This window comes from Prosopis cineraria, unplaced genomic scaffold, assembly GCF_029017545.1.
Source record: "Prosopis cineraria cultivar Desert tree isolate PC_DT_omini unplaced genomic scaffold, ASM2901754v1 PC13, whole genome shotgun sequence".
Lineage (NCBI taxonomy): Eukaryota > Viridiplantae > Streptophyta > Magnoliopsida > Fabales > Fabaceae > Prosopis > Prosopis cineraria.
In genome coordinates this window covers 33,245,639-33,271,954 of record NW_026555344.1, presented here as the reverse complement: position 1 = coordinate 33,271,954, position 26,316 = coordinate 33,245,639, and the positions used below count along the sequence as shown (strand labels likewise).

Sequence of the window (26,316 nt, the reverse complement as noted above, 5' to 3'; positions counted from 1 at the left end):
TATTAGCCCAAAAAAAAAAAAAAATAGCCAGTTGTCTGATCAGCTTAAAGGGTGGATTTCCTTTGTTATTGTTTTTTTTTCCTTTTGGGCCCACTTTGCCCATTATTTCCACCAAAGCTGGTCATCTAGTCAAGCACTTCAGAAAAGCATGCGCGTGAGGACAGTGTAGTCTCCCCTGAGCTTGGAAATTCGTCACCTTCCTTGTCTGGCCCGGTGAAGTGCGTTTCTGCTCTCAATTTCTACGGATTCTTCTCACACGACCATTTGCGAAATCGTGTTGGTAACTCATCTCCTCAATTGCTTTATTTGTTTCTTTAATTTGTGCCACGATTTTGCCTTTGATTATTCCAATTTTTCTTTTATTCAATTCAGAATGCTTTCCCTTTTCTTCTGTTCAGAGTTATGCACCCACTTTATTTTAAGAGATGTGTAAGCTTTATAGGTTTTCCTGAGTCGAATTCTCCAAAAAGCTGCAACATATTTGGATAATTTTGTTAAATTCGTGTGATTCGTAACCGGATTCTTTTATGCGTGTATTGATTGGTGTCAAAGTCAAATTTCACTGGTTTTCTTAGGGTTTTAGTTTTTTTCCCCCTCTTTTCATATGATCTGCGTGTCTGTGAAATGCTGAATTGGGCTTCTTTTGTTTGCTTTATTTTCAATTTGTCTCAGGGAGTGATCTATGAAGGATTATAGTGTGGATTATGTAGTCTGTGTTCTGGCCTGTGAATTCCAATCGGCCTGACTGAGGTGTCTGGATTATTTCTTTTTGTCTTGTTTGGGATCTCAAAAGAGATGGTTCTGAGTAGCAGATTTTTCAGAGCTCATTTTGTTATAAGTATCTTGCTGCTGCTTGGTTGTAGCATGACCAATGGGACTGATACTGATATTTTCTGCTTGAAAAGTATACAAGATTCACTTGAAGACCCTTATAATACTTTGAAGACTTCCTGGAATTTCAATAATAAAACAGAAGGATTTATCTGTCACTTTACTGGGGTTGATTGTTGGCACGACGATGAGAACAAAGTCTTAAACCTCAAGCTGTCGAATATGGGACTCAAGGGTCAATTTCCTCATGCCATACAAAATTGCACAAGCTTAACTGGATTAGATCTTTCGATCAACAAACTCTCGGGAACCATTCCAGCTGATATTTATAAACTTCTTAAATTTGTGGTAACCCTGGACCTCTCATCAAATGACTTTTCAGGAGAGATCCCTGTGGGCCTTGCAAATTGTTCCTATCTTAATACCCTTAAACTTGATCAAAATCGACTAACTGGTCAAATTCCCCCACAACTTGCCCAGCTCGAACGGCTTAAGACTTTTACTGTCACAAATAATTTTTTGACGGGGCCAGTTCCATCTTTTGGAAGCAAAATTGCGGCAGATAGTTATTCAAATAATTCAGGACTCTGTGGGGCTCCCTTGGATCCATGTCAGGGTAAGAAGGCTAACACTGCAATTATAGCTGGTGCTGCTGTTGGTGGGGTAACTGTTGCAGCACTAGCATTGGGTATTGTGGCATTCTTCTTTGTCCGCCGAGTCTCTGTGAAGAAGGAGGAGGATCCTGAAGGAAATAAATGGGCAAGAAGCCTAAAGGGAACGAAAGGAATAAAGGCAAGTTATATTAATGCATCTAAAATATTACATATGATTGCACCAGGAGGAGATATTGATTTTTCTTGTTGTCTTCATTTATACTATTGAAAATAAAATCACTGTGGTGTTGAAAGCATATCTGACAGAAATTAGTTTCTTAAATTTTTTTTTTATTAAAGCATTTTCTTATACATGAGTTTTATTCTGAATCTGTTGTTTCCATCAACAACAAATTTCTTTTTTAAATGATGCATCAATGGAGTATACTATTTTTAAATGATACATCAACAGAGTGTGATAAAAAAAAAGGCTATTAAAATCATTTTTTAATATTTTATATTTTTTGAAACAGGAAACACAGTTTATGTAGTTTTATATACATTGCAGCTTTTTGGATGATGTTATGCTTAGCTGTTCTGAATTGAACATCAGGTTTCTATGTTTGAAAAGTCAGTTTCAAAAATGAAATTGAGTGATCTCATGAAAGCAACTAACAACTTCAGTAAAAGCAATATCATTGGTTCAGGAAGAACAGGGACTATGTACAAAGCTGTCCTTGATGATGGGGGCACATGGCTCATGGTTAAAAGGTTGCAGGAATCTCAATACTCAGAAAAGGAATTTGCGTCTGAAATGACTACATTGGGGACTGTTAGACATCGTAACTTGGTTTCCCTTTTAGGATTTTGTGTGGCCAAGCAGGAGAGGCTTTTGGTGTATAAATATATGGAAAATGGAAGCCTTCACGATCAGCTACATCCTGCTACTGGTGGAAGTACCATGGAGTGGTCTTTAAGGCTAAAAATTGCTATTGGGGCAGCCAAAGGATTAGCATGGCTTCATCATAGCTGCAATCCTCGCATTATTCACCGAAACATAAGCTCTAAATGCATCTTGTTGGATGCAGATTTTGAGCCGAAAATTTCTGATTTTGGCCTTGCTAGATTGATGAATCCAATCGACACACATTTGAGTACTTTTATAAATGGGGAGTTTGGAGATCTTGGTTATGTTGCTCCTGAATATACAAGAACTCTGGTGGCTACGCCCAAGGGAGATGTCTATAGCTTTGGTACTGTGCTTCTTGAGTTGGTGACAGGTGAGAGGCCTACCCATGTGGCTAAAGCTCCTGAAACATTCAAAGGAAATTTGGTGGAGTGGATTTCACAGCTCTCAAGCAAATCTGAACTCCAGGATGCTATTGATGAATCATTACTTGGGAAGGGTGTTAATGATGAGATTTTCCAATTTCTCAAGGTTGCATGCAACTGCGTTTCACCAATTCCAAAGGAAAGGCCCACTATGTTTGAAGTGTACCAACTTCTTAGAGCAATTGCGAGCAGATACAATTTCACAGCTGATGATGACATTTTGGTACCTACTGATCCTGGCGATGCTGCCAATTTCGAGGAACTTATTGTCGCACGAGAAGAAAAATAGTTGAAAAGGTAAGAGATATTTGCATATAGGGAAATATGTAATCAATTTAATAAGTAATTATCTCTTTCTTCATGCTCTTAAAATATATTTTAATGCAGTAGACAATTTAAATTACCTAGATCTAGCTGGTATTGAAACACCAATATAATATAATCACGCACGGACTCTCAATGGATATAGGTGAGTTATGTATTGATATTATCGTAGAATGATCTGGTTTACAGTGCAGATCTTTTTCTTAACTGGTTTACCAAAAAAAAAAAAAAATCGGAAGAGTATTTTAGTTGCTAGATCGTTTGATTGCCTTTGATAAGATTCTAGATAAAATTTAGACTTATTCAAGAAGGAAGCAGCAAAAGATAAATTAGGATTAATTTCATTTGATTTAGTATTTTATTTAGTTTTTAAATATTTCTTTATATTCTATTTAATTCTTTAGATTTTATTGAGATTCAATATTTTATCTATTATTCAGTATTTTAGATTTTAGGAGATTTTATTTAGTTATCTAGATTTTATTCATTATCTTAGATAGTTATCTAGATTTTATTTTAGAGTGTATTTAGCATTATAAATATGACTAACAACCTTGAAGCTAGCATATCATCATCAATAAAACAGTCTTCTAAACCCTTTAGAGATTCTCTTGAGTGTGGCTATTAAGAGAAGTTTAGAACGAGATTTTTGTTTTATACCATCTTAATAGATTTATTTCTCTTATTTCATTTTACTAACGTGAGCACCTATCAATTTGGCATCAGAGCCATGGTTACCACACGTAGTGGTCAAGAAACCAATCCGTCAGACAACTCGTCCAACAACAACTCAAAAAATTTGAATTTACTCATGTCAGACCAATTAGTTGCAATTGCTCGAAAACTTGAAACTCTCGATTTATTAAAAGAAAAGGTAGAGGCTCTTGAAACCTCAACAATCAAGAAACTGAGAGATTCACACTGCAGACACTCTTATGAAGATGAAGAGAGCGAAGACGAGCAATAAAATTGCAGACACACCAAATTTCATCGCACTAAAATTGAATTTCCAAAATTTAATGGAGGTGATCCATGAGGTTGGATTTTAAAGGCTGAAAAGTATTTTAAATACTATAACACACCTGAGGAAGAGAAGGTGGATGTGGCATCATTATCATTAGAGGGTGATGCATTGGATCTTTTTGCTTGGATTAGCCATGAAAAAACAATCCATTACTGGGATGAACTCGTGGCAGAATTTTAGGAGAATTTTGGGCCCCTCGAATACCAAAATCCAGACGAGTTTCTCTATAGCATTAAGCAAGACGAGTCAGTATAGGATTACCACACAGAGTTTGCAAAACGATCAGCGTGAGTGAAGAACTGGCCGGAGCATTGCTTGCTTGGCGTCTTCATGAATGGATTGAAGGAGTTGAGATCAGACGTATGCATCCATAAGCCTAGATTGGTCTACTAAGTAGTGAGTATAGCACTAGAAATTGAAAATAAAGTGGGTGTCAGCAAAAGCAAAGCCAACTCGACCTAGACCTAAACCCGTTTCCATACTACACCTCGCGCACGTGATCAGAGAACTTCAGATCTCTCATTCTCGTCATCTTCGCAGAGATTGCTTACCTCAATGCCGATGGGAAGCAGACCAGCGAGTTCGGCATCAACCAGAAATTCGGCCCTGGATGTTGAACAGCAGAGATGGAGAGATAAGGGGTTGTGTTTTTGTTGTGGAGACGTGTTTCGGCCTGGGCACTGCTGTTGGGGTTCACTTTCTCTCATGGAAATCATAGAAGAAGGAGATGAAGTTGTTCCCCCTTTTGAAGATCATGAACCCAATAATATTACAGTAGAGGGGGCAGAAATTTCATTAAATGCTATTTTAGGTAGCAACACAGGGCAGCAATAAAACATAAAGGGACACTACTCACAAAAGAAGTCTTGTTACTTATAGATAGTGGGTCCACTCATAATTTTATATCAGACTTGTTGGTGCAAGAATTATGTCTTCCCACTCATTATATTTCTACATTTGGAGTCCAACTTGGAGATAGTAATATTGTACGCTGCAACTGAGTATGTAAAGATGTGGGAGTTAACCTCACAGAGCTGACTGTTAAAGAAGATTTTTTCCCATTTTCATTGGGAGGGGTAGATCTAGTACTGGGCATTGAGTGGCTAGCATCTCTTAATATGGTGCAAGCCAATTGAAATGTGGGATACTATGAGTTCATAATCATACCTTTCGACTTAACTAATGCACCAGCCACTTTTCAAGCAGCTATGAACGATTTATTTCTCCCCTATTTGCAAAAGTTTGTCTTGATCTTCTTTGATGATATTTTGATATACACTTCCTCTTTCCAGCAGCACCAAGACCACCTGCGTATTGTCTTGCAGACCCTATAGGAAAGTTGGTTCTGTGTTAATTTAAAAAAATGCTTTCTTGGGAGACCACGAGTTCCCTTCTTAGGGCATATTTTTTTTGCCCAGGGAGTTGAAGTTGAGGCGGAAAAGGTGGAAGCAGTACGTGAATGGCTTACTCCAAAAATGTGAAGGAATTACGTGGATTTTTAGGCTTGGCAAGATATTATTGGTGTTTTGTGAAGAATTTTGGGATTATTGCTCGTCCTCTCACTGACTTAACTAAGAAGGATGCCTTCTTATGCTTTGAACCAGCTCAGACGACCTTTGATCATCTTAAACAAGCATTGATGATGGCAACCATCCTACAGTGGCCCAATTTTAAAGCATAATTTATAGTTGAATGTGATGCATCTACAGAAGGAATTGGTGCTGTACTTATGCAAAACAACCACCCTATTGCGTACTTCAGTAAAGGATTCTCTTTCTCTAACCGCTTCAAATCCACTTACAATCATGAACTCCTAGCGTTAGTTCTTGTAGTCCAAAAATGGTGCCATTACCTTCTAGGGAGGCACTTTTTGGTTAGAACAGACCACGCTAGTCTCCGATATTTATTACAACAACGTATCACAATGAACACTCAACAGCGGTTGATCATGAAACTCTTACACTTTAATTTTACCATCATCCACAAGGCAGGAGTGGAGAATAAGGGGGTTGATGCATTGTCAAGGCGCCCATTTTTTCAAATGGCAGTACCTTTTGCTATTGAGTTGGACGACCTTTATTCTGAGTTGACATTGGATCCTTTCACTGAAGAAATAATGCAGGATTTACAGAAAGATCTGACTTCCCGACCTAGATTCCACCTTGTTAATAAAAAACTTTTTTGTGACCACAGAGTAGTCATTCCTTATTCATCACAGTTGTGACCCAAGTTGCTAGCAGAAGCCCATTCTACTACTATTGGAGGGTGCGACGGTTTTCTTAAAACATTTAAACGTCTCACGGAGAATTTTTATTGGCCAACAATGAAAGCGGATGTAAAGGCATATGTGCGACATTGTGCCATTTGCCAGCAAAATCAGTATCAAACCCCGGCACCAGTTGGACTTCTTCAACCTTTACCTGTACCCTCTTAAATTTGGGAAGACATTTCCCTTGATTTTATCACTGGTCTTCTAAAGTCAGGTGGGTTTGAGGTTATTTTGGTAGTAGTGGATCGTTTGAGTAAGTATGCACATTTTCTTGCTCTTTTGCATCCTTACACTGTAAAGAAGGTGGCCACAATCTTTTGTGAGGAAATTATTCACCTACATGGGGTACCTTGCTCAATTATCTCTGATACGGATCCTATCTCCATGAGCTCGTTCTGGCAAGAGTTATTTCGATTAAGCCAGACCAAGTTAAAGATGAGTACTGCCTACCATCCACAAACAGATGGTCAAATAGAAGTGGTCAACCATGGTCTTGAAGCCTATTTGTGATGTTTTGCCCATGAGCAACCCAGATCTTGGCACAAGTTTCTTTGCTGGGTGAAATATTCATACAACACAAGTCATCATGCATCGACCAACCATTCAACTTTCAAACTGGTGTATAGGAGAGATCCTCCTCCCCTGCTTCCTTATGTGAAAGGAGAAACACTTGTTGCTGACTTGGAAGATCAACTTGAGACTAGAGATGCAATGATCCGACTTTTGAAGGATGATTTGCGCAAGGCTTAGGATCGAATGACGGCTTATGCTGACAAGCACTGAAGGGAAGTTGAGTACGCTGTAGGCGATGTGGTGTGGTTGTGAGTACAGCCTTTTCGCCAACAATCATTTACCAAGCGAAAGTTTGAAAAATTATTACCTTGCTTCTTTAAGCCCTATAAGATTCTTCGAGGAATTAGTAAAGTAGCTTATGAATTGGAACTACCAGCTGACGCCTGTATTCACCCTATTTTCCATGTATCTCTCTTATACTAGGGTCATGAGATGGCTCCACCAATTACACTAGCTTCCTTATCACTATTAGCAAATTTTGAGTTACATGTAAGGCCTTACCGAGTCTTAGATCATGGATGGACTCAACATCATTTGCTTGAACTATTGGTAGAATGGCTTGAGCGACTTGTGGAAGAGGCAAGTTGGGAGGAATACGACCTATTGCATGCTCAATTTCCTTCTTTTCAACTTGAGGACAAGTTGAGTTTTCAAGAGGGGGGTATTGATAAGATTCTAGATAAAATTCAGACTTATTTAAGAAAAAAGTGGCAAAAGATAAATTAGGATTAATTTCATTTGATTTTGTATTTTATTTAGTTTTTAAATATTTCTTTATATTTTATTTAATTCTTTAGATTTTATTAAGATTCAGTATTTTATCTATTATTCAGTATTTTAGATTTTAGGAGATTTTATTTAGTTATCTAGTTATCTAGATTTTATTCATTATCTTAGATAGTTATTTAGATTTTATTTTAGAGTGTATTTAGCATTATAAATATGACTAGCAACCTTGAAACTAGCATATCATCATCAATAAAACAGTTTTTTAAATCCTTTGGAGATTTTCCTGAGCGTGGCTATTGAGAGAAGTTTAGAACGAGATTCTTGTTTTATACCATCTTAATAGATTTATTTCTCTTATTTCATTTTACTATCATGAGCACCTATCAGCCTTCTACAGTTTAAAAATGTGCAATGTCTACAGAGTCAACTACAGGGGATGAAATGTCACTTGATAGTAAATCCTTGATAATTTGTTTGTTTGGATCCTCCTCTTTATTTTTCCGTGAGAATATAGATTCATATAGTGCACAAAATGATACATTTTCAAGTCTTCTCATGAAGCTTCCACTATTGAATTGAAATTGATACCCACATTGGGGGCATTGTGCATATGTAGAGAATGATTGCTGAACTCAAGTTTGAACTTGTCATCGTTTGAGTTCTAGAGCTCAACTACAGAGAGAGAGAGAGAGAGAGAGAGAGAGAGAGAGAGAGATGTAGAAGAAATAAAGGGTGAGAGGGAAATTCGTAGGGAAAGTTACATTGATATTAGGAAGTTATGTTATTTATAAATTATGAATATGAATAGTTTGCTATTTTTTAGACTCCGTCTATTGCACAGTGCATAGATCCCACATCAAGCTATTCTTTGCTGCGACATTTGAGCATAGTCTTGAGAACTGGGCTGATCAGCCGGTTGAATCAGTTATTTGTTGGACCAATGCCTAGATTGGTTCCAATGAAATATTTGGTTCATTATCTCACTGGTCATATTTCAATTATAGTCTTGACTATTAAATTTTGAATCAATATATTAACGGATTCAATGATTGATTTAGTCTTCAAGACTTCAACTTTTACATGAGAGAATGAAACTTATATCTACAAAAGGGTGTTTCTTCTCTCTCTCTCTATTTTTTTTTTGGTCGAATACAAAAGGCTGTTTGATTTGAGTGTTACTGCTTTGTGAATGGTTTGCATGGTTACACCAATTATGCTTATAAGCTTATGTCGTCTATGTTCTCACCAAATACCGATAATATTTAAATTTATTTAATTTAGACATTTGAATTTAATTTTTGTTTTTTATTTAAATCATTATTTAAAAATTAATATATTATGATAAAATAGAAAATATTGTTGTCATATATTTATTACGTAATTCCTCTTCAACTTGTTATATTTTCGGTTCAGGTTTGTTTGCACATAAAGTCTCAACAATTAATTTATGATAATTAGGTTCATGACAAATTTTTTTATGGAAAAAATCAATTGTAAATATTAATTGAGACAGTTATAAATTTAATAATTTTAACTGCAAATAAGATATTTAAATTTTAAATACAACTCTTAATTTGTAATTGGAATTTCTGTTGGTAGGTGTTCAAATTAATATTTGAAACATGTATTTTCAAAATAATTCTCTATTTCAAACTTTATTATTTTGGGATTTTATTATGATTCTTCTTAAAAGTTTTGACACCCTTCTGGTGTAAGGACTTTTTTTCTTCGATTATTGATAAAAAAAACTTTTATTTTTTATTTTATTTGAAAAATATTAAAATTGAAAAAATAAAACAAATTTTAAGCAGCAAGTGAATGATTTGAATTTAATTAAAACTAAGGACAAAATTTTATAAAACTTTTTATCAATTTTTGGGTGAATTCAATTGGAAAGTGATGTGTTATGTACAATCAATTTCTTCAAGCTCTTGGGATAGAGGTGAATTAACCCAATCCTAGCTCTATTATATGATTAATTTTCTAATTATAATTAGGTTCAATTAGCTCACTTAATTTAATTAATCACTTAGGACCCTAGGTGACAATTAACTTATTAAGTGATCTAATTAATCCTAAACAAGCACACTCGACCTCTCCTTGCTTCAATCAACTTGATTAAAGAACCAAACACATGATCAAGTTCCAATACAAAACCATTAAAATTGAAATGCTCAAGAAAAAGAGGTAAGAACATATTTACAGGGCAAGACCCGAATTGCAAATGGACTTGAATGAAAATTCACCATCTCTGTGGAAGAAACCTTCAAAGTTCAGCATCAAAATCACGTGGATAGCCATGGATGAACTCAAGCTTCACGTTACTTGAAGAATGGAAGAAGAACAAGATGAAATGAGCAAGAATTTGAATCGGATGACGAGAGGAAGTGTTTAATTGGTATTGCTTTTGAAATGGATGAGTGGAAGTGAGATTTGTAGAGAGAGAGACATGCTGAAACCCTAGAGAGACGTGGAGAGAAAATGATGAACAAGAAGAGGGTGATACTTTCGAAAATGTGGAGTTAATTATTTCAACAACAACAACAACAAGCCTTTATCCTACTAGGTGGAGTCGGCTACATAGATTGCAAGACGCTATTGTGTTCTATCATTTATCAAGCTTTTAGAAATATTATTAATTAAGAGATCGTGTTCAACAACTTTCAAAAGTGTTCAGTTAGGAATATTAATAATTCTTAACATGGAGTTAATTATTTCAAATGTGAAAAATCCAAATGACTTGGTGAGTTAGTTGTAAATCAGTTAGTGTTGTGCATTGTTGTGGGTTAATTAGGCAAGCGAGAGGACACATGACACTGATGACTTTTCTAATGGAAAAATACTAATTAAAAATGCAATTAAAACCTGGAATATCAATGCTTGAATTTGAAATTAGGCTAGAAGGTGGTGGAAAAATAAAATGATTTAGTGAGTTGGCAAGGTAGAAAATTAAATGAAAAAGAAATAAGGAAATTGGAAAATGACTACTTGACCCCTTGCTTGAATTATAATAAGCTTCCGTCTTGTAATTTTCTTCCTTGGATCATTCTTTTGGCTATCCAATGGTGAGATTTCGAGCTGCCCATTCAACCTTCATTCTATTCCCATGACCTAAAACAAGCGAATGCCACCATTGGAAAATATTGTGCATATTTTATTCAAGTGATAATTCAATCTTCACAAGTTAGGAATTATTTAATGTGACACAAAATAAAATGATTGAGATGGCATGGGGTGGAAGACAAATTTAGAAAACCACTAAGGAGTTCTCACTAGTTAGTTCACAATTCGGAGACACTTCAAAGACTTTAAGTGAAAAACAACCTTATCAAATTTAACTAACTAGTTCAAGTATACTATGTTTTTATTTTAACATCTCAAAATTTTAACACGAGATTAATAAGTTAATAAGGGGTAATTAAGTAAATCGATGACTTAATTCAATTAGAGATGGTTAAGGATGATTGATGGATTCATTGAACTTGTTGGTAGCCTTGAAATTGGATTTGAGAGTGAATTGAGCCACCTGAACCCAAGTGAGGATGAGCAATTTCAAGGTAAGCCCTCTATGCCATTTTTTGTGACGGAAAGCACAATGCGCCCGATGGATGTACAAAAATTTGAACAAGTCAAATCTCGAACATTGAAGAAATCGAAAGAGGAAATTGAGAGAAATGAGGAAGAGCTCACTTGGGTTTGCTAGGGCGCACAAGAATCATCCTTGGGGAGATTATTTGGAGCTTATATCACTTTTTAGTAAGTTGTTTATCTTCATCCTCTCCCTTTATACATGAATTTCAGCTAGGTTTTGGGATGAATGGTGATGTTTTTGGTCGTGGGGAAGGATTTGACCAAACCAATAAGGTTTAATGGAACTACTAGGAGTTGTTTTGGTCTTCTAAACGTAAGGTTAGGATTTATATGAAATTGTATGGTTGGGTTTTCATTTTTGGACAAACCTAGAGATGAAAATGATGATTGGGAGCTAATGTAGCAAACAAATGGTGACGTTTAGTCTAAAGAAGGTTTAATGAACCTAGCTTTTAAGCTAATGGATAGTTGGAAATGTCTGGTTTATGAAGAAAATGGAATTTATGAGCTTGGGTTAGTTGGTAATAGTTAGATATATAAGGCTCAAGGAACACCACTACAAAATATGCATACAAAAACATCTATATTGGAGTGCTTATGCGAAAAGCACTTCAATAAATATGGGCATAACGTTTTTGGAGTGCTTATTGTAGGATTAACAATGTTAGAATTTCTCATGATAGTATCAAAATGCCAAATAATTGTATTAAAAAAAATTTCATAATTCTAACAATTTTACTTTTAGTAGATAATTAACATGATTGAGGGTTACAATTTTGAATTTGATTTAGTAGCATCCAATATCAAAGGTCTTATCAGAGGTAGTGATGAAGATGAGTGGATTAGGTGGCTTTATTTTCACAAGATCTAGGAATATATATGTGACAGTTTGACAGTGAAATTATGGGGACTTATCGATATGCTCAACTTAGAGTTACCACGAGGCCATTGAGTACATGTGGAGTTGGATTGCTAGTGACTGGCAAACTAATTGAGTTACAAGAGTCACTATGCACGTAGTCAAGTATCTCAACCAAAGTTTTAACGCCATTTGCCCAGTCCCATAAGTCCATTTGGCAAAAGCACCTTCAATTAACTTGACATCCTGTATAATTGCCACCTGCTAATGCAAATTGGGTGCACGGAATAACTCCTCACACCAAATTTAGATTCTCGGCATTAGTCTTATTTACAAGGCAATGAAAAAAAAGATTGATTTTGATTTTATTTATAAAACACTTTACTATTTTTTATATTGATCTTTATATTTCAGCCATTATTAAATTTTTTAAAAAATTATTAAAAATAATTCTTTTTGTCTTTAGGAGATAGAGGTAAAAACTTATTAAATTTTAAGGGTACGATGCATCTTTTTTCTTAAACTGTTCTCCTAAAAGCACCCAATATTCAAAACTATTTGTTATAGTAATTTTACTCTTAAAGTAATTAAAACATAGCATAATTTCCTTTGACGTTAAATATTCCAACGTTAATCGTTAAAAATGTTGATTGAGATTTAAATTTGATCGAAAATGTCACTTATTATGCCAAATGGATCCAATTTAATTAAGGTGCATTTAACTTTTCTCCAAGAAACACCTAGTGTCTTAAATTATTTGCTTCATAGCAATTTCGCTCCTAAAGTAATGAAAACATAGCAAAAATGTACCTTAATTTGGATTTACATAGCATGACAAGTAGCATTTTTTTGTCAAACTTAAGTCTTAATTAGAATTTTTAGCAGTCAACATTGGGTATTTAACATAAATATGCTACGTTTTCATTATTTTAGGGATAAAATTGCCACGACAAACAATTTAAGATATTAGGTGCTTCTTAAAAAATAGTTTAGGGGCAAAAATATCACCTAACATGGATCCACTTAGTATAACAGGTGGCATTTTTTTTTGTCAAACATAAATCTCAATTAGCATTTTTAACGGTTAACGTTTGTGTATTTAATTTCAAAGATAAATATTCTAAGTTTTAATTACTTTAAAGATAAAATTACTACAATGAATAGCTTATAATATTAGGTACTTCTCAAAGAATAATTTAAGTGCAAAAATGCACCTTAATCCTAAATTTTAAAATAAAGTTAATAAGGTTATTCTTAATTCTAATAAAATAAGTTAAAAGTGATTTATAAATAAAGTTAAAGGAATAACTCCATTCAAATTGTCCTTACATGACTCTCAAGACTGCACTTATGATTTATTACATGAGTCATCACTCATCATTCATAAAAATCTAAGGAAAAAAAAAAAAAGATATACACACTAGGATGAGTTACCATATGGATTCAATAGTCTATGATTTTCGTGCCTCATTTTTTTCCCCCTTGCGTTCCCCTTCCAACTCACTTACTATACTATACATGATTTTTTTTTGAATGCCCCCCAATTCCATTTATAAGTCTCTTTTAACAATATGTTTCACCAAAAATCAAGAAAAATCTTAAAATTCATTCACTCTATCTAATTTTTTTTAAATTTCTAATTTTATTCCTATTAAACTTATATTTTAATTTTAAAATGTGTTTACTCTTGCCAAAATTTAGTAGGGGCTAAAAGAAAAAAAATGATATAAAAATTTAATAATAAAATTCAAAAGAAGTACTATTTTTATTCTACCAAATTGGCATTTGGCAGAGGCAGCAGCAAGACATGCTACCTCATTGGCACTTGCCCCCGCCCATTTTTACAAAAATTACATGCAAAGCATATAAAATTTACCTTTCCTGACTCTCACTAGTTTTAATATTTTGACTCCACTAAGTTTCAATTCTAATAGCTTTCCCTTTTAATTACCCCACTAACATCGAGTCTTGGATCCGCCATTGAGAGTAGGAGCAAAACTTGCTACAAAGTCATCAATATTCTTGTCAGTACTTCCACCTTCATCACAAGCCGTAGCAGCAAGAGTCTTCCATTTGATGGCATTCCTCTTCATCTCTTTCCCTCTTTCACTCTGCATCACTTCCTGTATGCATTTCTTCAGTTTTTCTCTTCTCACAATTCCTTTCTCATCAGCTTCAGCTTTCACTCCCATCTTCCACACATCTTTTATGTACTTTGCATCTGTTGGTTGGTCCGTCCACTGTGGAACCGCCACCATTGGAACTCCTAAGCTCACAGCTTCCAATGTTGAGTTCCATCCACAGTGTGTCACAAAGCAACCAACAGCTTCATGATTTAACACTTGTAGTTGAGGACACCATGTGACCACCAAACCCTGCTTGTTCTGTGACATGTCCAAAAAGTCCTTGGGAAGCTTAGGTTTCTCTGGATCTCTAACTACCCATAAGAAGTAACTTCCACTGTCATTCAAGCCCCAAGCTATTTCCTCCATTTGATCACTGTCAAGAACGACTAAACTGCCAAATGAGACATAGACGACAGACCCAGCTGGCTTGTTGTTTAACCATTTCATGCAAGCTTCGTCTTCTTCCTTGTAAAAGCTGAAACCATAGGCATTGTCATCTTTGAATCTTCTGTCTAAGAACTTTGATGGTATGGTTGGTCCTATGGTCTTTAGAGGGAAGATTTTTGATTGCCAATCAGCCACCTATGGCGTGTCAGAAGATATAATTAATGATCAGCTTTCAATTACAATATGTGTGTGTGTGTGTTTTATATTAAGTAGGATATATTTACTCACTCATCGAATGCATACATTCTCTTCAACGGTGGAAATACAGACACTTCATCCAAAATAATAAGCCAAGCTGCTTTGAATTCAGGCAGTGTTTTTGACTATTACGGATTTAAAACTATAAAAAAAATACAAACTTGAATTTAGATTAAATTTAAATTCATAAATTTTTATGGATCTAAATGATGGATTTGGTCAAAATTTAAATCCAAATTATACATTCAAACGCAATATAACATGAATTCATCAAGAAAGTCTGAGATGTTTTAATGGTAGGGGTTATCTACACAAATTTAAAAGTTGAGATAATCTTTCTAAATTTTAAAAATCGAGGTGGATTTCAAAATTCAAGGGAATTAAATAATTTAGCCTAAAAACACCTATACATATATAATACGTATATGTATTATGTATATATTTTATCATAAATTCTTATATTTGTGTTTTACTTGGTAAATGACATATATATTATATTCCTTATATAATCCCCTTTACTCCCTCCTCCCATTTTGTAATATTTTATTAAATATACTTATTCAATATTACCATTCCCTCATTATATTTTTTCTCTGTTTTTTTTATAACCACCATATTGTCCCTCTTTAACATTATTAAATGAAAGGTATTTTTTAAAAATTTTATTTTTATTTTTAAAAAATAAAATTGTAAAGTGTATTTAATGAGCTTGATAAGTATGCATAATTTTATCTAAAATTTTCTTATAAATATAATTGAGACAGATGGAGTATATATATCTTTTAAACTTTTAAATTTATAGAGACGGCCATAAACTAGAAAAAAAATTAACTCAACAAGATGAATGAATTCCTTCAACATTTTTTGGAAGCTTAATTACCACTCTTGAATAGTAAATCATGGGATTATTATATTGCTAACATAGAAGAAAGAAAACAAACATATGGTATCGTTGGCTTATATAATTAAAAGAAATCAACAAGTGTTATACTGACCTGTGGCTCAAGCTCATAGAAGGAATTACAAAGCACCCAATCTACTTTCTCAATATTAGAGAACTGATTCACAACCATGTCCGTGAAACCTGGATAAAGCCCCAAAACATTCAAGAAGGATGGCAAGTCAGAGAAAGCGAGTGGAGGCAACGCAGGAAGCAAAATCTCAGACTTATCATCAGTCACAGGAATCTTCAAATTTCCATGATAAACATGGTAATATATACTGTTCACTGCACAAGATTGAGTGAAGAACACTGCTCCCATAATCCCAAACTTCTTGGTCACCTCAAGAGCCCAAGGAATGAACGAATCATACACAACACAGTCAATTGAATTCCCTGAACTTGTGAGTCTCTGTAAGAGTTCTTCAAAAGTCTTTGGCCCGACGTCCCAGAACCGATCGATGTAGGCTTTGTCGCTTCCGGCCGTGGCGATCCCGCCATCATCAAAGCCGTCGGAGATGCTCTCGAGAGCTATGGAGGTGGATTTGAATTGTAATGTGTTGCAAAGGAAGCGAGAGGCCACGAGTGTGACTCTCACACCTTTATAATTCAAACGCTTTGAGAGTTGAAGCATAGGGTTGACATGTCCTTGTGTTGGAAAAACCAAAACTAAACAATGGGGTCTTCTGTTTTGCCTGATCTCTTCCATGGCTCTTCAAACTACTCTGAGATTTGTGTATATGAGTGTGTGTGGTTGAAATGAATCCTTTTATAATATTCTTATTCTCTTTTACATCTACCATTCTTGATTTTTATCCCTACCTAAACTAACGAAGTTGACTTCTTTGTATTATCTATGTTTTTGTTCATATTTAAATTCTTTAAAGTTGGGATTGATTAATTTATTAGGTGAAGTTTTATTTAAAAAAAAGAGAAAATATTTTATATTTTAAAAAATAATAAAATGAGCAAAAATGAAAAATTCATATAAATTTACTAATTCCAACTTCAAAGGATTTAAATCCTTTTTTCCCGCATCCCCAATAATGAGGTGGACTTTGATATGTACATAAAGTCTAAGAAGCCAGCCTGAATGGCAGTGAAAATAGATTTTTATTTTTAAGTCATTTTTAATATGTTCTATTGAAATTAAAAAAAAATTTATCAACTCTGTTTAAGAATTTAATAAATTTTTAACTTTATTCATATTGAATATACTGCACATACTTCAAAAGCTTATTTTATTTTATCTTGATTTTTTTTTGGTGTAATCTTTTATCTTGATATTTAATGGGGGCATTGTGTAAAAGAACATTTGATGAGAGTAAAACGAAATTTTTTATAATAAAAATTTAATGACATGAAATAAAAAAATTTCTTCTCCGCCTGATACATAATTTGTTTGGTTGATGGAATTGGATTCATGAATTAAAGGAATGAAATAGAGAAAAAAATATAATAACTAAGTAGAATTTAACTTGTGCCAGGTAAAAATATTTAACGTAATATATTTTTATTTTTTTCTGAAAATATAATTTTTTTATGATTAGTTGTATGTGAATGGAATAAAAAATCGAAAGTAAAAAAAAAAGATCGAATTATTTTTTGCTGAAGGAAATATAACGATTTATGATTTTGATCCAAAAAATTGTGTGTAAATTTTATATAATTAATTATCACATATAAAAAGGACAATAATTTTGTAATTACTTAGAACGAGTTAAGGGTTTGTTTGGTATGGAAATATTTTCATTTTTTGAATATATAAAAAAGCATGATATGTAATCTTATACTTTTGTTAGTTTAATTTAATTTTATTCGCTTCTTTTATTTTTTTTATAGAAAAACACTAATGTATATGCGTTTTTTAATTTTGTATTCTTAATACTCCCTCCATTAAAAAATCTAAAATATTTTTAGAGAGTTAAATATTAAAAATATAAAACAGTTTTAGTATTTCAAAATATAATTAATGTATTTTTTAAAGTACTCTAAATAAATAAATCATGTTATATTTATTTTTAAGTGAAATACCCTATTAAATAAGAGTATATATAAAAAATGATGATAATTAAAAGATAATTAACTAATTTAATAAAGGGTGAGATTTAATTAAAAATATTTTATATTTTTAATAGTGTGGGTATTTCACTTTTCAAATGAATTACTTAAAACTTAAAAAGGTACTCATGCTATAGGAAGTCACGATTGAATTTTTTTCTACCCTTATTAGTAACGGTAGTAATAATATAATCAAGCGAGACCTAGATGTTACAACGGTGAGTTCGGATAATCGTTTTAAAAAAGTAATTATTTATTAGTTTTTTTTTCTGAAACATCATTTTAGGGGACATTTTAATATTCCATTGTTTATGTAAACATTTAATAATTAGGGCATACTTTCAATATCAAAAGAATGTTTACGTAAACATTTACAGATCATTCTTCAATAAAATTTTCATCTCATTATACATTAGAATTTGAACTTGTAAACTAAACTAATATTTATTGACAGAATCTTAAAACATTTCATTTGATCAATTTTACAATTTAACTACATCTAGTCCCATAAAATCTAAAACAAACCTAGATGTTATGTCATAATCATAAACGAGGACCACCCGACAATACTACCAAAAATGTCGCAAACTATTAGTAAAAGTTAATAAAATTACAAAGATGTACATCTCATCTCATTTAATTTACATACATACATACATATGTGTATGTGTATCAACAATACTATACAACAGAGAACTGACATAATGCTTGTTTGGCATGTATAATGAATGTTCAGATTTTTATTAAAAACATGATTTTAAATTTATAATTGATTTTAATATGTAATATGGGTGTTTAGATATATTTTCACAAAAACATCACTTTACCTTATTTTCAGTTTTGCTTTTCAATTCTACTTTTTAATTCTTATTAAAAATAATCCTATTACTTGATTTTATAAATCAATTATGGGCTTGTTTGTTTTAGCTTATTTCATAAAAAATCACTTTTTTTTGAAAAAAAATCTATTTTGTGAGTTTATATTATATTTGTTTAAACTTTTGAAGATAATCATAATACCAAAGAGAAAAAAAATCAGATTTTTGATTATTTTTAGAAGCTACTTTGATTTGTTTTTGAAAATGATCTAATGTGGTAGATAAGAGAGAGTGTTTTAAAGAGGCGGGATATGCAAATATATCATAAAATTTTAAAATAATATAATAATAAATTATTTTTGTAAAATAAAAATCAAGAACGATATTATAAAATTTAAAAATAATTAACTAATAATCACTTTGGTATTATTATAACCAAACATAAAATAATATTTTCTTTTTATAAAATCTTTTACAAAATAAATATCTTTCTATAAAATCTCTAAACTACTTAACAATCAATTATTTTTTAATCTTAAACATGTATTAATAACATAATCAATTATATTTAAAATTAATTATATTAATCAATTTTTTTGATAATTAACTGTATTTAACTAAAATTTAAATATACCCATAGATGTTATGTCAAATTAAAAGGGGGACCCTACAATACTGTATAAATAAACGCTAGTTCAGGAGAGACGTGTAACGCTAGTACTACTCCTAATTAGGGAAACGTGGGTCTCATGAATTAAACGAACTTCTTTGAAAGCATCCTTTACCTGATGGCAATTATACGTGTTTGAAGCCACGGCCGCTTATGGGAGTTGGATTTAATAAAATGAGTTAGTCTTTAAAAATATAATAAATTAATATTTAAACTTTTGTTGGGAGAGGTGATTATGTTTAATACTTGGCCTTATCTTGAATAGGAGAATATCTATGAGAATTTAAAAATGAAGCCGTGACATCAATTAGTATTACAATTATAATTATTGAATTTTATGAACACTTAAAAATTATTAAGATATATTTTTCTTTAAAAATTTCAAAAATACTTGAACAAATATATTGTACTCCATCTGATCTTTAATTATAAAGCAAACTTAGTTAATTAACTTCATGATTATTAAAAAATTATAGTTATATCTTTAAAATTGTTAAGCAATTATAGTTATGTCCTTAAAATTAATAATCATATTAAATTATTGTCTACTAACTCAAACCATAATGAATAAAAGTGTGAAATTGAAAAAACAATTACTTACTCTAATTTTATCTTATCCATAGGACTTAAAAAAAGCTTTCAAACTTCTCTCTCATATATATATATATATATATATATATCATAAATTTCATATAAAGTCATCCATCTAACTCTGGAGTTTCTGTGTAGAGGAAATTAATGGGAGGGAAGTTGTTGGGTCAAGGCAGCAAGGTTTGGCAAGAAGAAGCCAAACGGGCAATCTGTACTTCATATTTTCTCTTAATGAAATCTTTTTTTTTTTAAAAAAAAAAACACATCTCATGTTGATATTTTTTTAATGAGGGATATTTTTTTGCCAGCTATGGATATTATATCTTTTGCTGTATATCTTAAAAATTCCATTCCATTAGTTAAATACAATAGTGGTTCCATTTGTTTTTGGAAGTAAATTCTCTAAAGTTGAGATCGATACATTTCAGTAAATTTTTTTAATATTTTATTATTTTTTTATAAAATATAAAATCTTTTCTTTACAAAATAATAAACTTCCACCCAACAACCTTTTTCTGTCCACTTTTTATTATCAAAAGAGAGGGAGAGATAAAACTAGAACATGGGGACAGCTTTCTCTGTTTTAACATACGCCGTCAACCAAACTCTAAAAATAAGTTATTTTCTTCATTTGAGATGAGATCTGAATAACTTTATAGTCAAACTTGGATTGTCTAAAATTATTTATTTTTTCATTTTCAATTTCTTAAGTCAATTTCAACCATGTCTAAATTTTAATCAATACATTTGTTATTTTTTTTAGAGTAAGAATACTAATGTGTCACATTTTTTATTCTCAAAATTAATTGCTTCTTTAGATAAATTATTATTCATTATGCCATAATTTCGTTCGCAGTCTCAATTATTGATTGATTTGAATCACAGAATCACCAATTGAAAAGGACACATTACTATAAAGCATCAAACATGTGTAACTTGCATATATAACTTGCAACGTCATTTCATCCATTCCATCAAAAATTAAACAAAAAACCCTTTCTATAATAAAATCATATATCACATAAAAGCTAAATTCTTTTTTTTTTTCACAAGAATTCTTGCACACTACAGAGAGACTGAGAGAGTAATGACTCTTGAAATTAATTGTCTACAGGCACAAATTTAATTTATTTTTTATGCCCAATATCACTTTTCTCTCGTATCTCCCTCTAGAGCATTCCACATGAATGTATTTAATTTTATAATTCTAGGAGATCCCAATAAAACCCAAAAGAACCTTTCATGCAATTAAAAAAAAAATGCAATAGGAGGTTAAAAAAAATTAGGAGTGAAAACAGCAAGGATTAATCAGACTTGTGAGTTCATTAATAACATCATAGCTCATAATTGCTAAACATTTTATGGGAGCTCACGTAAGATAGAATTTTAGTTTGATAGTTAGAAAATACGCATTACATTCTAGCCAATCAGTGGAGGTATTGATTTTAATCATAAAATACCTCCTACTCTTACATAATCATTTTTCTTATATATCTTCTGCAACCCTATAGGTTACTAACAAATTTCTTTTTTGAGAGAATTATATATAAGTCTCATACAATACATTTAAATATCACAAGGTCCATTAACAAACTTAGCAAATGAAATACTAAGTTGTTAATTAATTTGTGGTATTTAAATGTATTGTGGGAGAACTCAAAGTAGTTCTCCCTTCTTTTTAACACTACAAGCTTCTAGAATCAACAGTAGCATTTTGATCATTGGAAAATGATATAAAGCATTTCATTATTTTTGAAACAAGAACTGAGCATAATAACAAAATGGCCTTAAACCACCAAATGTTCTTAAAAGGATCCAACTCACACTCCCACTGAACTAAGACTATCTCAAAAAATCAATAAAATCCATATGAACAAGCTTTTGGTCATATAAATGCATAAGTTTGAGTTAATATAATCTTCTCCAGCAAAATTTTTAAGAGAAGCTCAAGGTAGATGAAATATCTCATTAGTAGTTAGAGGAAACAACAAAATGCATGTTTAGTGATAATTTTCTCAACTATATAGCCTAGTGAAAGGCTTTACAATGGTATATATATATATATATATATATTCTACATCTTAAATTGAGAAAGCTACGAGTGTTTATAATATACTCCTTTTACAAGATAGCTTCTCTTTGTATCATGGAATACATAGGGTGCATCTTTTAAATTCTCATAGTCATAAATTTAAAAGAGAATTAAATTTTTAACAACCAACATTAGGTGTCACTTATCCTTCAGTGTATAAGAATTTTTTAAAAGAATTATTCAATAATTTCTTGAGATAATTCCACAAGTATTTACGAAGGGGTAATCGAAGCAAAATCTAAATCAAAGATCATTGCATATTTTAGCATTCTTAGAGTTACTTGTAGCTGAAGCATTCAAAATTCTTTATATGCAAAATAGTTCTCCTCAACATTAGTTTTAAGGATATAGAAACTTAAACAACCTTACACCACTTAAACAGATATGAAACTAAGAGTATGCACTGGATTTCTAAATACTTGATTAAAATAGGTTGCTTGACCCAAATCAATTAGGATGTTGATAGATATATTAAAATAGATAATAATCCTTGGAAAAAATGCCCAACAAAATATTTCATATCAATGTGGCATGACCACAAATACTTTGTCTCATTTACTTAATCACTAGCTAGTAACTAGTTACTAACATGGAGCATATGAGGTAAAAGACTGCTCTTCCCAACACTTAACAAACACATACAAATCTAAAGTATTCTAGGTAAAATTAAAGGAAGCTAATAGCATTATCAAACTTCATATATCACCACTTGGAGACTTACTTATTTTCAAAGATGGTTTTAGAAAGTTACGCATTAAATGTTCTAAGCTAAATTTTACATAACCATCTTATTAAGGTATTTCAATTCCTTCCCTCAAGTATTTGCTCATGTGAGATAATTTAATGGCAAATTATTGTGACATCCATGAATATAATGATAATGTGCTCACTATGTACAACAAAAAAGGTTTATACCTTGTAACTTTTACCATTATTCTTTTAGTTAAGCACAAATGATTACTTCCAATAAGGTATTACATTTATACCAATTATGTGAGAATGTCTTAATAAAATAGCTTCTCAATATATTTCATAGATTATTTTATTTTAAAAAGTAGATTCTTAACAACCTCATTTTTATTAAATGAAACTAATCAATAAACATGCTTAGGTAAAGGTGGTACTCTTAACAAGTAAGCTAATGATTTAGGCCTATAACTTTCACTATTTATCTAAAAGTAAGATTTAAATTTGATTAACTTAATAGTGAATAACAAAATTGGCACCTTCTTGATCCTAAACAATGAATCTTTTAATATATTTTAAGATTAAGCTTCTTTGACTGTAAAATTGAAATCATGTTGAGTATGATGAAAGGAATTAATCTCTTATAATGTGATGAACTAATATGTAAATTCCTATTGAGAGGGGTGCCCATATTTAATCCTCAACCTTGCCTCAAATAGGAGTGCGGGTGGGCATAATGGATATCGAATTTTAGATTTTGTGCCCATCTTTTTAATATTTTGACCATTCATTAAATCCATTTGATTCTCTAAATTTGAATCTAAAATTTTTACCTTTTTAACTCAAAGTCCAATAGTATAACAAATCTATATAATTGATTTTTTAATTATTAAATTATTTTTAAAATTATTAGTTATTTTCAAAAAGAAAATTGCCCCCTAACCCAGGTGTTGACTTCATCACTGAATAAGAGGATATTTATGAGAAATTAAGGAAATAATGCTTTGCTCAAGTTAAAAACTAAATTTGGATTCAATGAGTTGCTAAACCTATTCACTTAATAAATGTTCCAACTATAATTATTAGATTTTATTAATATTTAAAAATTATAAAAATATATTTTGCTTGAAAATGCTTTGAGATATGTGTGCGCATATAAATATTAATTTTAGTTTAAGATACTTCACTATTTTTTTATGTTCATTTTAACTTTCATTTTGCTATTAAGTGGTAGAAAAAATTATTAAAAATAATTATTTTTTTAGGAAGGGTATAGATGAAAGCTTATTAATTTTTTTTACAGAGTTAATGGAATTTAAAATTTTCTTTAATTTCACCGAAACTTATTGATGGTAATTTATAAATATGATCAGAAAAATATAATATTAGAGTGTCAATGTGGGTGGCTTTTTGTTGGCCAACCACTGTGTGTGGTTGTAATAAATTTCATTTTTCTCTGCCTAGTCTTCTTTGTATTATGTATCTTTTTGTTCTATTTCGCAATAGTGAGGTGGACTTCCATCTGTATATGAAAGAAGCCAGCTAGTATGACATTGAAAATAGATTTTTATTTTAAATCCATTCCCACTATATTTTATTAGAATTAAAAAAATTAAAATTTATTAACTCTTTTTAAAAATTTAATAAATTTTTAATTTTATCCATATTGAATATACTGTACATACAATAAAAACGTATTTTCTTTTCATTAACATTTAACAGGGGGTATTGTATGAAAAAACATTTAATGGGGTAAAAGGAAAAAAGTTGTTATAAAAATTTAATAACGTGACTTATAAGTAGAATAAAAAATGTCAACTTTATTTATCTTATAAATTAAACTGAAGGGAGAACTAAGATATTGATATTAACAATAATATAATATTTATGCATACTTTGCCTGGTTGTTGGAATTGGATCTGGATTCATTAATGAAAGGAAATAGTGGGACGAAATAGAAAAAATAATATAATAACTCAGAAGAATTTAACTCGTGTCATGTAAAAATGATTAACGCAGTATATCGTGTTTTTTGTCGGAAAAATATGAAATTTTTATGTTTAGTTGTATGTGGATGGAATTAAAAAAAAGGAAAAAAATGATCGAATTATTCCTTATTGAAGAAAATATAATAATTTATGATTTTGATCCAAAAATTGAATGTAACTTTTATATAATTAATCATCATTTATAACAAGGAAAATAATTTTAGAATTAATTAGACTAATTAACTGTCTGTTTGGTATAAAAATATTTTCATTTTTTGAATATATAAAAAAGCATGATATGGAATCTCATATTTTTGTTATTTTAATTTAATTTTATTCTGTTCATTTAATTTTTTTCTCCCAAAAAAACACTAACGTATTATTTAATTTTGTGTTCTTAATGTTTCACCTCTCAAATGAGTTACTTAAAAAGATACTCATACTATAGTAAGTGATTGAATTATTTTCCACCCTTATTAGTAATGGTACTAATAATCTAATCAAGCGTGGCTATGTTTAACATATGGGACAAAATTGGTATTGTTGGTATTTATATTTATCATCGTTCATCTCAACATATACTTACTTACATGAGCCCCAACATCCAACGTAATTTTTTTTTTTACAAAACATACCCTCTATATACAAGAGGTTAAATTTTTTAGAACATTTTTTATCCCTAAATATAAAAAGTTCTTAACATATATTTTTTAATAAATTAACCATTATATCTTTCTTACATTGGAAAGGAAATTAAAAAGATAAGTATTCCTAAGTTACTTTAAAAAAAAATTCATTTTTTATTTATAATAACTAGGGGCAAAATTAAAAAATTGTTGTGCTTTTAAGTAAATAATTAATTTTTATTGATTTATATGATTCGATTAAAAATATTTTATATATAAGGATAGAAGGAGTATCATGTAACCCATAGCCTCAACACCCTTTTATTGGATTTACATCTACCACCAATTTGAATCACCATGTTGTATGATTGTGCCCATCATCATTATATATAGAATAAATTTAATTTCCACAAAAGAAATTCACCAAATCGTTTATTCATGAGTTCTGGATCATAAGCTTGCTGTGAATTTTGGGATACCACATAGAAAGAAACCGAGCTGCAAACAATTGTATTCTACAACCCCTTTAAAATAATGGATTAAAGGTCAGTTTTTTTTCCTATATACAAATCACAAATGCCCCTTAACTTAATTATAGGTTAATTTTTATCCCTCAACTTTAAAGATTTCTTCTATTATCATCCTAATGTTAAAAACACTTAACAACTGTTAGTCATCAGTGAGTCTCATTATTTTTAAAATATTTTTTATTAGGTTAAGGGTTATTTTTGTCCCTTAACTTCTCTTTGAAGGGTCATTTTTTTCCCCTCAATTCAAATATTTTATAATAAAAAATATTAAAAAATATAATGTGAGCTCACTAAAAGTTAACTAATGGTGAGAAAATAGCAAGATGTAATGGAGAGAATCTTTAGAGTTGAAGAATATAATTGACTCATAGTTGAATTTAAGAGCATTTATGATCTTTCGTGTACATAAAAATGATC

General features: G+C 31.1%; 2 protein-coding genes across 3 annotated transcripts; one reads left to right on the top strand and one right to left on the bottom strand.

Annotated features, from left to right (window-relative positions):
• Window positions 1-141: 141 nt before the first annotated feature.
• Window positions 142-3,287, top strand: LOC129290382 (probably inactive leucine-rich repeat receptor-like protein kinase At5g48380). Of its 2 annotated transcripts, none has more exons than XM_054927140.1 (3): window positions 142-276; window positions 673-1,623; window positions 2,038-3,287. In XM_054927140.1, the coding sequence occupies exons 2-3, from the start codon at window positions 796-798 to the stop codon at window positions 3,043-3,045; spliced, it is 1,836 nt and encodes a 611-aa protein (XP_054783115.1). In that variant the 5' UTR covers window positions 142-276; window positions 673-795; the 3' UTR covers window positions 3,046-3,287. The 2 variants fall into 2 exon arrangements, with proteins under 2 accessions (XP_054783115.1, XP_054783114.1); XM_054927139.1 differs by having other exon boundaries at window positions 144-280.
• A 10,560-nt stretch (window positions 3,288-13,847) lies between these two features.
• LOC129290544 (UDP-glycosyltransferase 74F2-like) lies at window positions 13,848-16,575 on the bottom strand. The gene is made up of 2 exons (XM_054927337.1): window positions 15,892-16,575; window positions 13,848-14,833 (listed from the first exon to the last, which is right to left on the bottom strand). The coding sequence occupies exons 1-2, from the start codon at window positions 16,543-16,545 to the stop codon at window positions 14,081-14,083; spliced, it is 1,407 nt and encodes a 468-aa protein (XP_054783312.1). The 5' UTR covers window positions 16,546-16,575; the 3' UTR covers window positions 13,848-14,080.
• Window positions 16,576-26,316: the final 9,741 nt, after the last annotated feature.